Source organism: Neopsephotus bourkii, unplaced genomic scaffold, assembly GCF_033783945.1.
Source record: "Neopsephotus bourkii isolate Nb327-2 ecotype Australia unplaced genomic scaffold, CSIRO-AGI_Nbou_v1 NB_1655, whole genome shotgun sequence".
Classification (NCBI taxonomy): domain Eukaryota; kingdom Metazoa; phylum Chordata; class Aves; order Psittaciformes; family Psittacidae; genus Neopsephotus; species Neopsephotus bourkii.
In genome coordinates this window covers 3,391,405-3,404,690 of record NW_026902129.1, presented here as the reverse complement: position 1 = coordinate 3,404,690, position 13,286 = coordinate 3,391,405, and the positions used below count along the sequence as shown (strand labels likewise).

The following is a 13,286-nucleotide window of genomic DNA, read 5'->3' as shown; positions in this document are numbered from 1 at the left end:
AGGCTCCTGGCTTTGTGCCACAGACATGCCCACAGTTTTCATGCAAAGAGAAAGCCAGGTGAAGCTCCAACCAAACAGGTTCCCACAGGGCACCTTGTGACGAGCATATACATGAGGAGCTGAAAGTATGGGTCAGCCTAGCCATCCTGGGAAGTTTCACCCACCAGACAGTTTGGGGCATGCTCTAACACATTTCCTACAGCGTTTTCAGGATCTTGTCCGATGCCTTGTTGTAGCATTTGCAGATATCTACACAGAGGATTGCCACATACAGGGTGAAGCAAGACTCATGTTATTACTGTTCATCATGGGCTTTAAGAAGTCAGCAGCAAAAGTATTATCCACAGTAAGCGAGAGGCACAGTTTAAGTCCTAGATTTCAGAAAACACAAGCTCCAAGATCCACAGATCACCTGCAGATCCTGGGACAATTTTCCATTACCACGCTGCAACTTTGGCATGAAGCTCAGCTAGCTGCACATTGCTGGCGTTATGGGAAAACCCCAAACTGTGAAGCCCCTCAACAAGGCATTAACACCACTAAAAACCAAGTACCTGGTTCTGTAAATACCAAAGGAGCACAAGACAGAACAAACTAACAACTTTGATCTCAATTCACCTCTTCCAATTGACACTCAAATCCAAAGGAATATGCTTAGTTTTTTCTCAAGGTTATACGACTAGTAACATTTGGCCATCACTTAGCACTTACTGCCTCCTGTGCTCCCTAGTTTCCCTAGAAATACAAGTCATTCCAAGCAATATGCAGGCAAAACCCCAGCCTTAGCGTGGCAAAATACATTTTATGCAGGGACACACATGCACAGGTTTGGGAACAGACACTGCTATCATTTTAGCTATAGAAAGAAAATAATAAAGCAGCTTAATACTATCTTACACTGTCCCAAAGTATGGATGACCCAGTTCTGAAGAGGTTTACCCCAACCCCGTACTCTATTATTACTTCTGTATGACAGCCAGGAGATGGGAGTTACCTTAGTGGGAGATCAGAGCAGAATCAGGGGCCCTCACGCAAAACCCCACTGCACATGACGGTGCTTGTTATGACAGCTCTGCTGGTAGCTCTGGACCAGCAGGCATCCTCAGCACTGCTCAAACCATTGAAAAATCAAGATTCTCGTTAGGGTTATTTGTTCAGGATAGACAAGACAGCACTCAGGATAGAAGCAGCTCATGCCAGCCTTAAAAAGAAAATCATACCATGAAAAAGTAGATTTAAAACTTCTGACACACCACTTCTTCCCCCCCCCCCCCCATCTTTTTTTTAGGCTAGACAACTGGCTGACCATTTGAAAGCAGCATATTCAGAGAGGAAGATTGCCTCCTCTGTTCTAGACTGAAATCCTGTCAGTTTTAACAGCATTTGAACAAATGAAGGTGAACTTTTATACCCATTATCCTTCCTGTCCCAGATTGAGCCCACAGCTCCAAATGTGGCAGAGAATTAGGGCACTAAGCTGAAAAATCACACTGTAAGAGAGCTAGCAGTAAATTCCTGGATATCACACAAGTATTGAGATAATTATCTGTAGTGATGAGCAATACATTTTTCCCCCTGAGGATCAGAAATGAAAGAAAACATTTGCTTGACTCATCCTTGCCCAGTTCTTGCATGAAGAGCTGAAGCACGCTTACAGTCACCCGCCACAGCAAGAACCACCTGCACTGACTTTCTGCTTTTACAGAGATATTGTGGGGAAAGCAGAAAGTAATTCACTAAGTGCCCTGGGTTCAGCAGGAGCAGTCGTTTTTCTGCTTCTCAGTAGCTGGTGCAGTGCTGTGCTTTTGACTTTCAGTCTGGGAACAGCGCTGATAACACCGATGTTTTTAGTTACTCCTCAGTAATGTTTACTCTGACCAAGGACTTTGTGAGTCTCATGGTCTGCCAGGGAGGAGGGGAAGCTGGGAGGAAGCAGACAGGACACCTGACCCAAACTGACCAAAGAGGTATTCCATACCACAGCACATCGTGGTCAGTATATAAACTGGGGGCAGTTACCCGGAAGGGTTAGATCACTGCTCAGTTGGGGTGGGTATCGGTCGGCGGGTAGTGAGCGGTTGTATTCTCTTCCCTTGTTATTTCCCTTATCATTATTATTATTGGTGGCAGCAGCAGTGATTTGTGTTATACCTTAGTTACTGGACTGCTCTTATCTCAACCCGTGGGAGTTACATTCTTTTGATTCTCCTCCCCATTCCTCTGGGAGCGGGGGGGGGGGGGGGGGGGAAGGAAGGGAGGGGGAGAGCAAGAGGGCAGCTGCATGGCTGACTTGAGTTTAAACCACAACACTAAGTTAACAGGTTTTCTATCCACTTCAGGGGAGAGATTCAATGAAATTGGGAGAAACAAAACAGTGAATTACACATGGGCAATTCCCCAGGTAGAGACCCTTATATTGTCTGAATCATACTGCCATGCCTAAATAGAAGTTGCTGTGCAATACAAGCACTTTAATATTAATGTGCTGTGTCAACACTAACAGGACCGTACTAAAACCAGCACGGTATAAATAACTAAGCTTCTCTGGTTAGGAAGGAGCATCTCCTGTCCAAAAAGACAGAAATACAGACTCAGGCCAGGACACACATCAGTCTACTTACCTCCATCAGGCATACAGAAAGACACAACTCTGTCAACAAAAGAAAAAAAACCCAAGTTTGCAGCAACTTAAAACAAGCCTGGTTTTGGTACTACAGACATCATTGGGAGTTTTATCAGGCTTTTTTGCTAATATACATTCCGTGATGGAGCTCTTAACTTCTTGAAGACTAATCCTTCCAGCTCACAGGCACAGCACCAGCTCTTAACGCCACGGTAGCACAACCCTGTCACTGTAACTACACTGCTGGCAAGACTGAGTTAAGCAAGGTAGGTCTGTTGGTCTACAAAAGCATCAGCCTCCCTTTGATGGCAGTGTCACTGAGCCTCTAGAAGATGAACACATGTAACATACACCTCTTACATGAAGCTTAGGGTTCTTGAAACCCGTGATGCCTTTGGTCTTCAGTCTGCGGTCAATAAGCCCCCTGCCACATGCTTACACTCTTCTCATATTAATTTCATTACAGGGTTATCCAGGTCTTCTTATGAGGGAAAATCCGACCAGACTGGAATGCATGTAAGTAGAAAGGCATAAAAATGCATCAAATGTACTTGCCTTAGTGTACTGGAAAGACAGATCTCTACATGTATGAATTGCATACTTGTGGTCCACAATCCTCACCTCTAATTCCATCACTGCAAGACCTGAGAAGGAAGGATCCACCCTCAAAACTACTGCCAGCTATTTAGCGGCATGATGGCCATCAATGTCAGAGGTGGGAGACCACGCCAAGTGGCACACCATCATTCCTCCTTCAGCTGGAAAGGACAAGCTGCTTAACAAGTGCTTGAGTGCAGCCAGGGCCGGAGTTAGAGCACAATCCCACCACCCTGCTTCAATGCCATTCAAAACCAGCCACTTTCCACTACTGCCACTGAACTTTAAACCCAGGCCCAGATCAATTCACAAACAAGACACAGTGTAGGGTGTGCTGGACAACTGCTAGGTTGCAGTTACCCATCAGCTGGACTCAAGGACAATGGTCCCTCCCACACTGCAGCTGATGGTGGACGTTCCCCAGAGGTACAGCCCCCAGCCATGACCCCTTCCAACCCCACAGACGGGAAAGGCTGGGGAGGTCATTAGCACCAGGTTCAGCACTTCTGCTCTGATGGACACTTGGCAAGCAATGTGGGAAAATGATAACACGCTGTCTGGAAAAGTTAGTTTGATCTAATGGCATCTTTCAGGGAAAAACAAAAACCAAACTCCGCTTATTTTCCCTTCTAGCAGTGCATAGGAAAGGTCTGCCTGACTGCCTTCTGCTTCAGTACAAACATAGTATTGTCCAGGGACATGGTTTAGCAGTGGACTTGGCAGTGTTACATTTACAGTTGGATTCAATGATCGTAAAGGTCTTTCCCAGCCTAAATGATGCTATGATTCCCATTAGGTGACACCCAATGTATTGAAAAAAGCATGCTACCAAAATGTACAGCCCTGCTCGAAGCCACATACTCCCCCTCCTTTGCAGCAAGTTTCATGACACTACCACTGCACAAACCTCTGGTCAATCAATGGGAAACTATTCCACCTCAATTTTTCCCTATCCAATTTTGTGTCTCAGTCATCCATAGCATCAGTGGGTTGAGCCAATCCTTCTCTAGCCACATGGTCACTAGACCTGCTGGAGTTGGCAGAACAAGGCATTAGGGACCACCTTTGCCACCTCTGCGCTGGATGACACACAGATTGCTAATTCCTTTCCTTCTAAAAAACATACCAGACTGAAAGCTGAGTCACTGAGAAAGAGGAAGAGATTTTTAGTTGAGTTATTTAAAACATGGGTTTAGTTAACACCTATCTAGCACAAAGCTGAAGACACACTTGAGAAGAAAGACATTTTTAACTCAGCAGTGAAAACTTTTCCACTTAATATGTGAGAAACCTGTCAAGATACATTGTTCTCAAAAAGAAAAGAAGAGAAAAAAAAAAGAAGAAAGCATTCAATAAAAATCAGACTCCCCTCTCATGACCCCTGTAATACCATGCCTGGTATTTCATCCCATGTATTACTTTAGTGATCTCAGGAAAGTGATAATACCCACTATTGAAGACCTTATCTTACTTTTGTCTTGCAAGTGCTATTTAATGCTCAGTTTCCAGGTTGTGTTCCCAGCGTTCAGACAGACCTAAAATTCCTTGCCCAAAAGGCACTACTGTGCCTGTCATTTTAGAAAGGCTTTGTTTCTTGCTAGTCAGAACAGAGTTTGTACTTGCCATAATAAACCCTAACAGGATTTCAACAAAGCTTCCAGCAGAACTACAAAACCTGTGGAAACAGCTGCATTGCTGGGGATATACAGCAATGCAGCACCTTCAAAAATGAGGCTCAAAAACTCAGAAGTTGCTAGCTTTCTGTTTTGTTGGGTTTTTATTTACTATATGGGTTTTACTTTATATCACAACAAATTTGAAGTACATTGGTAGCCACCTTCATTCTAAATTTTGTAGCATAAGCGTTAATCTATTCCTGCCTGTAAACTCAGCCTACATAGATGAGCAGAGCAAACCTCTATATGTAGGCACACTCATTGCAGTTTTCCTAAGTCACTTCCTAGTGGAGTAAACCAAAACAAATTTGCATTAAACCACAGGGAGTTTCCACTAAGCCTTTTGTCAGTGATTTAACTAAATCCATTTTCAAAGAACAGCTGAAGTCTAAAGGCTTGCTATGGTCAAGTTTAATACATGTTTCCACACACCTGCATTAGCTGAGTGCGAAGCACCGAAATTAAAGAGAGTCAGATCACTTCCCTTTTACAGAGAACGGATATCAGAAGGTGCTAAACATTTCTGACTGCTGTAAAAAACAATAAACAGTTTTATAAAAGCTTTTCCTCATTAAAACAAACCAACCAACCCAAGCCTCAAAACCTCCAATACAGAGCTATTTGCACCTCCCCTTACAGGATGCAAATGGTACTTGGCCACTGTTCCCTCCCTGCAGTGAACATGAATCCATCTCCTCCTCAAAAGGAGGAAAGTGAGAAAAGTGTGCAAGCTCAGTCCTCCTGCCTGGAAATCACAGCCCATCTCACTGCTGTCAAGAGAGAGGGAAGATCTGCCAGCACCAGTTGGATGCCCAAACTATAAATCCTAAGAAAGCTCTTTCCTACCTTCACTCAGCAATGCAATAGCTGCTTTCCAACTGGCTGCAAGAGGGTAAGACAACAGCAACAAAACACCTCAAATCGTTTAAGCTGCTAAGCCTCTACATAACTAAAACCAACAAGTAGGAAAGTGTTGGTTAACACATCTACACTAACACCTCCCTTGCAGAATTTCTGGGATAGACTTTTACCCATCAGTTTGGACAGGATTATTCCTCCCACCACCCACTGACACAACATCCACAGGAGTTAAAACAGCAATGCGACAGTATCCATGACCTTCTACAGAGAGGGACTTCATAGAGACAATAACCCCGGTGTGCATGAACATTCCTACTTTCATGGGTAAATACATTCATACACATTCCTTCAGGAAGGACAGAGATTTAATGTTTCTCTTTGCTAAAATCTCTCCTTTTGAAGTGTACTCACAAACATAATACTAAAAGCATCCACACAACAGTTACCCAACTGAGAAGCTCTAGCCAACTTGGCTTTTATTTAAGCAAATCTTGTATGACAGACTGTCGAGAGTGCTTGAATTTTATTTCAGGATAACACACTTTGCTCTTCATATGACATGTCCATTCTTCTGTTCTTTTAAGAAAAAATAGGCACTTGGCTCCTTTGTAGTTACTTTTTCAGATGAAAGATATAAGAGGAAGACTACACTGCTCATTTTTTCCCCAACCATTCAATTGCCAGTATTTCTGTCAGCATCTACGTTATCATTCTCAGCGATGAGAAGCCGAATGTGTAGAAATATCAGTGCTAGTATTTCCAAAAGTGACAATCTGAATTTTGTGTAGCTATGTGGAAACCTTCATGGTGAGATTCTCACCCACATCTCACACCACCTACAGCAATTACCACAGGCCTCAGATTACCTTAATGCAGAGCACTAAAAAGCTTGACTTAAATATTCAGGCAGTTGCATTAGCTCCTAGGTTCTTCTAGACACACTATATGGGCCAAACAGAAGCTTAGGCACCTAAAACTATTTGACAGTTTTGCAAGTTAAGGCTACCTAGCAAGTTACTCACCCATAACAATAAAACACCTTCTTTATTACCACTGCAGCATAAGCAGGGTCCTCTACCAAGCTTAAGCAACTCTGTAGAGCCTTCCCATCCTCCACTGAGCCTCTGTAACCCAGCTCACCTCCACCCAGCACTTCCACAGCTTGCTGGGAAAAAAGCAAGCACTCAGTCTGAGAAATAAGCCACAAAGAGACACCCCAGTGCCCTCATTCAGGCTGACAATAAACTCAGTTCATCATTAAGGGGGCAGGCTGCTTGTATAGTTTTACTTTTCCTCCCATCCCAAAGACATTGCATTAAAATCACCTTTAAGCTGAGATGGTCAAAGCTCCTGATATGTCTGATGAAATAAAAGCAGAAAAATCTTGATATAGAGACCCCAAACAGACATCACTTTAAGGACCTTCCCAAAGCCTTCCATAAAATTGAGAGCCATCTATTCACAAAAAAACTGAGACAAAACTGAGTCCTGTGGGTGAAACCATAAGCCATGCTAGCAAGTGAGACCCCTGGCTATCTGAATGCTGAAATCACATGTCCCAGTAGTACAGGTCTACCAGACATCCAGGCTCCTGGTGGTTTAAGGGCATTTCAGGCAACTGCAGTTAATAATACCCTGCTACCTCCAAGAAGCCAAATTAATATGGAACAGACAGATGGATGAAGATCCAACATCATTCATTTCTCCCTGCAAGAACTAAAAATTACCCGTCAAGTTATCCACCGTAAAAGTTCCTCAATTTAGCTCAAGTTAAACTGCTCAACTGTGCCTAAGTTGTGAGCAAAACTCACGGCATCTTTGGCTTTTAGCAACAATTTCTTCTCAGAGCAGAACTTCCTGGGTTCTGGGGTTGGAGATTTTTCTTCCAGCATAGGAAGTCTTTGTGGTTATGGTGGAAAATCCTCATCAATCAAGAAAACTCAGAATTAATATCCCTTTCCTATCACCACAATGCTCTGGGCGTTTCTGTAATCAGTGTATCTCAAGCTCTTCTGCAGAAAGGACTAGCACCCAGCACTGAGAGACAGCAACTCCTTACATGTAAACCCTGGTTTTGACAGCGCTGCCAGAAAACACATGAACACCCTGCAACAAGTATTTTGGGTAATTTAACCAAGGCGAATATTAAGCATCAGTAAACTACTGCAAATTGCTCTGAGAGATTAAATGGCTTTCCCTCCCATGCCCTCCATTATCTGGATAACAGCCAAAGCCTCTTGCAGAACGCTGAATGAAAAATATATTCCTCAGCTCACGCTCTGTTAAATATTAACTAAGATCATGTTGAAGCTGCAGATAGATTTAAAATAACTGTAACAATGCTATTTCAGATAATAGCCAGTATGGAAGTTAGTGCAGAAGACAGCAAAAGTTTCAAATACCAAAAACCTGAACAACCAGGTGTCTCCGATTCAGTTATTTAACTCCCCCTCCCCCCCAGCATCCTGATTCTTTTAGAGTACAACTTGAAACAATTTGTAACACTTATTTACATAGCATCTCATTTAAAAAGGTATCCTAAGCACTTTCAAAACATGAAAAAAAAAAGAAAATCCATAAAACCAGATGTCAAAACAAATATCCTAGATTAAATGGAAGAAACAACCCGCCCTCACAGTTAAAACCAGTACAGAAGCTTGAATAACAGCAACACTGGCTACATCCAAAGAGGATTTATGCAAATCACTCTTTCTCAGGCAGGCCGGATCCTTTTCAGCAGAATACACCTTAAAAGAGCAGAGACATCTAATCAAACAGATCCTGGAGGGGTGAAACCTTTCACACTCCAGAATGAACAAATCCCCTCTGGGAAATGCTGGTGCCTGTTTCATTTAATCAACGTTTTGCCATTTGTGCTTTCTGAAGAGCAGAGTCAAGGAGCAATCACTGGCCAGGCTCTGAGCCAGGTTTACAGCCAGGGTAATGAGACACAGCCCGATTAACTTGAAAAGAGTTGCATTTATTTACATTAAATGGTGATTTTGATCGGAGTGTTTTAATGGGATGATGCTGGATGACTTAGTGGGCAACATACCAGAAATCGTTCATTTATGTAGGTGGCATCAACATGTAGTAAATACAATTTTCATGAATTATACCCATTACCAAACCTAATAATTACACAGCCAGCTATCCTGTTTCCACATATGTGTTTAATGGTATGTTGTTCTTCTAAGAAATTCATTCATTTTCTGTCTAAACTGCTCCATCACAGACACAACACAGTTCTCCACCCTTCCGACACCTTCAGCTAGACTGCCTATGGGCTATATACATGTAAGCCTGTACCTAAGACGACAAGCCCAGGGGTGCTTCCGAAGTCATCCCAGCACGTTGCCACTGCACGTGTCCTGGCAATGACTCGATGGCAACCCTGGCAGCGTGCCTATGATGGACCTTGTCCCAGGGTGGCCACCGATACCCCCAAGCCCCAAGGGCAAACCGAAGACCGAGAGACAGCTCTCCACCAGAACGCATCTGTGCATGTGCCTGCTAGAAAAGGAGCCGCTTTCCCAGCCCCGTGACAGAACCGCGTGGCGCAAACCCCCCTCCAATTAAAGTAAGCTGCTATTTGCCCACCTCCCCCCCTTTTTTTTTTTGCTGTCTTTTTGTTTGTTTGTGCTTGTTTGTTGTCACTACCAAAGCTGCACGACCGAGGCTTTCCGAGAAGTTCAACCACGCTGCCGCGGCTCCTCCCGAGCTGATGCCGCCGCACCTCTACCTCGCAACGCGCATTTTGCCCACGAAAGGGTACTTCAAATACAAGACGCAACCTGCATTTAACCCCTGATGAAAGGAGCGTGCTCCGGGTCCCTTGGAGGGCCAGCCTGCCTGTTAGACACGGTAGGATGTTAGGAACCATCCCGTGCCTCTGCCTACAGGTCCCGCCTTACTCTGTTCGGGCATACCACAGACCATCTTCTGCTCCGGCAATAGAACATCAAACAGAAAGCAAAGCCAGTTAGCTGCCAAGAGCCGTAACCACCGCACCCGGGCAGGGAAGCCTCCCCCGGCACTAGAGCCGGGCTCTGCCCAGCCTGGCCCCGTCGATCCCGGAGCCAAGCCCGTTCCAGCAAGGACGTTCACCTCATACTCACCTCAAAACAAACACTACAGCACCACCCCCCGCACCCGCCAGCAGATCCCCTCGCCCCCCGGCCCACCTCACCTCCCACAGCAGCGAGAGCAGCAGCGCGACCCCGGGCTGGAAGCGGTTCATCTCTCCTCCTCCGGCGGCGGAGGGCTCGCCCCGGCCGGCTCAAGGCGCTGCCAGCGACGCCATCCCGGGCGGGCAGTGGGGAAGCTCCGGAGACAGCCGAGGGGCAGCGAACAGGACGGGCTGACACACAGCCCGGAGGAAGGGGCGGTGAGAAGCCCGCACAGGGGGCAGAGAGACGAGACGAGGCAAGGCGGGGCGGGGATGGAGGCGGGCTGACCCGCCGATCCCCTCAGCCGGAGCCGGGCGGGCAGCGCCGCGGCGAGGCGAGGCGAAGCGAAGCGAGGCGGAGGGCAGCGTGGTGCTGGGGCGGGCGGCACAAAGAGGCCGAGGGCGGGGAGAGGAGTCGGCCCGCCCCGGCACCGCCTGGCGCCTCGGAAAGGGAGGGTGGGAGCGGTCCAGCGGACCCCGGTCTGGCCTTGAGGGGCGAGTATCGGGCTCCTCTATGGCGGGAGGGCGAACCGGGCTCTGGCCTCGCAGACCGGCGGCCTGTGCCGAGAGGGGTCGTGCGGGGTCTCCGGGAGAGGGCAGCAGCCGGTCGGGGTGTCCCCGGTGTCGGCCCCGAGGTGGGGGAGCAGGCCCGTGTGGGCCTTGTGGAGCGCAGCGAGACCAGTTGGAGGTGCAGGAAGATGATCGTCCCCTTCTGGTCCACTCGTGAGACCCACCTGAGTGCGGTATCCAGCTCAGGATCCCCAGCACAAGGCCTGTTGGAGCAGGTCTAGGGGAGGCCATGGAAATGGTCAGGATGCTGGAACAGGTTTTCTTCTTGTGAAGACAGAGCTGGGGTTGTTCAGCATAGGCAAAAGAAGGCTCATAGCAGCTTCTGATACATAAAGGAGCTTGACAAGAGATCTGGAGATGGACTTTTTACAAGGGCATGTCATGACAGGATAAGGGGGAATGGCTTTAACCTGACAGAGGGGAGATTCAGGTACACATTAGGAAGAACTTCCCTGTGAGGGTGCTGAGGTGCTGGCACAGGGTGCCCAGAGAAGCTGTGGCTGCCCCATCCCTGGCAGTGTTCAAGGCCAGGTTGGACACGGGCTTGGAGCAACCTGGTCTAGTGGAAGGTGTCCCTGCCTGTGGCAGGAGGTTGGAACCGTATGAGCTTTAAGGTCCCTTCAACCCAAACCAGTCTGATTCTATATAGAGACATGAGCTGATCCATATTAGATGATGACACCCAGTGTACAGTGTGTCTTTTCCTATGTAGGAAAGCATGACTTTTCAACTTGAACTATAAATAGAGACTTGTGTGTGTAGTTGCATCATTCTGTCTTCACTGTTGTACAAAGTCATGGCCGTGCCATCTCCTTAGACATCTTCTAACAAATTCAGAGTTGTGCTTGTCTGAAAAATACACCTCTCAACTTCAAACTGGTTGGCATCAAATAGAGACAAAAAGAGGTATCAAAACCAGGAAGGACTTGTATGGGCTACCTGTGAGTGCACAATGTCACACAGTGTGCAAGAATGTGTTAAAGTTTAGTCACCTCTTACACATATGACCTAGGCATGGGAAGAAGTGTGATTAATGGATGGTAAAAACTGCCAGCTGGAAGCTACTCCTAAACTCCCCCAAAGTTCACTGTATAGAAATAACAACCACCTGCTGACATTTCGCTGGGCAACACGGCATCAGGAGACAGCAAGTTTCTTCCTTGAAGACTATAACAACAGGGAAGTGCTGAATGAAGGAGCTGTGTGTTGCAAGGATGTGCTAATCGGTTTTTAATAGATAGCCCACAAAAGGACAGAGGAAGGGTACACCTCCTTCAGAAGTGCTGCTTGGAAAGGTCTGCACTGGAAGGGAAACAGGAGAAGTTTCCTCCCTTATCTATTTCGGTATTCTCCTGAGGACTAAATAGCTAGCTCTCCTGTAAAGCAAGAGCAAGAGACCTCAGTAAACTCCAGTCTCTCCTAAACTTAAAAAAACAGACCACACAGAGGTGCCTTGCTGTTGTAAGACTGGGAAGGTCTTGGAAAGGGAGGCTAAAAGCACTAGGAAAGGTAGGGGTGAAGGAAACACCCGGGCTGTAACTATACCAGACACCTAGTCATGGGGTTCACTGCAGGAGTTGGTGAACACCTTCCCTCTGGCCTAGGATTAGTCCTCAGACCTTTATAAGATGACCTCTGGCTGTTACTAAGCACACTGAAGATATAAAGGACCAGGGCGGGAGCACACCCTGTCCTCTGAAGTGTCAAAAGTGCACCCTGCAGGCGGGGGGGTCAAAGCCCACCCGTGCAGTTCCTGTTCCCATCTACCAGGCTGATGCAGGCCCATCACAGAACCATAGCATGGTTTGGGTTGCAAGGGATCTTAAAGCTCACCCAGTTCCAACCCCCTGCCACGGACAGGGACACCTTCCACTAGACCAGGTTGCTCCAAGCCCCGTCCAACCTGGCCTTGAACACTGCCAGGGATGGGGCAGCCACAGCTTCTCTGGGCACCCTGTGCCAGCGCATCAGCACCCTCACGGGGAAGAAATTCTGCCTAATGTCTAATCTCAATCTCCCCTCTGTCAGGTTAAAGCCATTCCCCCTTGTCCTGTCACTACATGCACTTGTAAATAGTCCCTCTCCAAATTTCTTTCAGGCCCCCACAAATAAAGTCAGGCATCACTTCAAAAAGGCTCCAATTCATAGAAATATTAGAAGGACAGTTTTCAGAGCCCTGTCCTGGCACATGCCTTTATCACTAAACAACCTTCCCATTCCTAATTTCTGTGTTGTGTGACCCAGGAGATGGCATTTTGGAGACATAACCAAGACATGATGACTTCTCACAGAGAAGCCAAACAGTGTGACTCATGTAGGGAGACACCAAGTGAATGTCAGTGCTGAGCACAGGTGCTCTGTGCTGCTGATGTATTTCCTGACAGGGGTGGTCTGACAACCCAGAGATGGGCAGAAACCCTGATAGCACAAATTCTGGGATGACTGAGAGAGCACTAATGCATAAAGAAAAGATAGGAGAGGAATCTGGGGTCTTGCAACCTAAGACATCACTATCCATGGAGGCCATCAGTGCCTGCCCTTTCAGCTGATGTCCCACTATCCAATACACCTAAGCAAGAGCCAGCTGTCAGATACATTTCAGTTAATCATTAACACATACATCACTAGCAAGTTTAGCTTGAGAACTGAAAAAGCATTAGGGTTTTTTTTTCTCACAAAAAAGGCTTAAGCTGGGGCAAGAAAGGAAAAAAAATATATATATAAACACTGTTTTTATCCAATAACAGATTAACAAGAGTGAGATGGGAGCAGTGGGCTGGAAGAATAGGAA

The 13,286-nt window shown here is 46.5% G+C and overlaps 1 protein-coding gene across 2 annotated transcripts in view; it reads right to left on the bottom strand.

Moving 5' to 3' along the window:
• Positions 1–10,891, bottom strand: part of VOPP1 (VOPP1 WW domain binding protein) — a 66,055-nt gene extending 55,164 nt beyond the window's left edge. Inside the window, exon 1 of one of the 2 annotated variants that reach the window (XR_009728711.1) lies at positions 9,947–10,891. Coding sequence is in view for 1 of the 2 variants with exons in the window: in XM_061374960.1 (XP_061230944.1) it covers positions 9,947–9,997 (51 nt within the window). In the remaining variant the exon portion in view is untranslated. The remainder of the gene's footprint in view (positions 1–9,946) is intronic. The other variant, XM_061374960.1, reaches the window with a different exon arrangement.
• Positions 10,892–13,286: the final 2,395 nt, after the last annotated feature.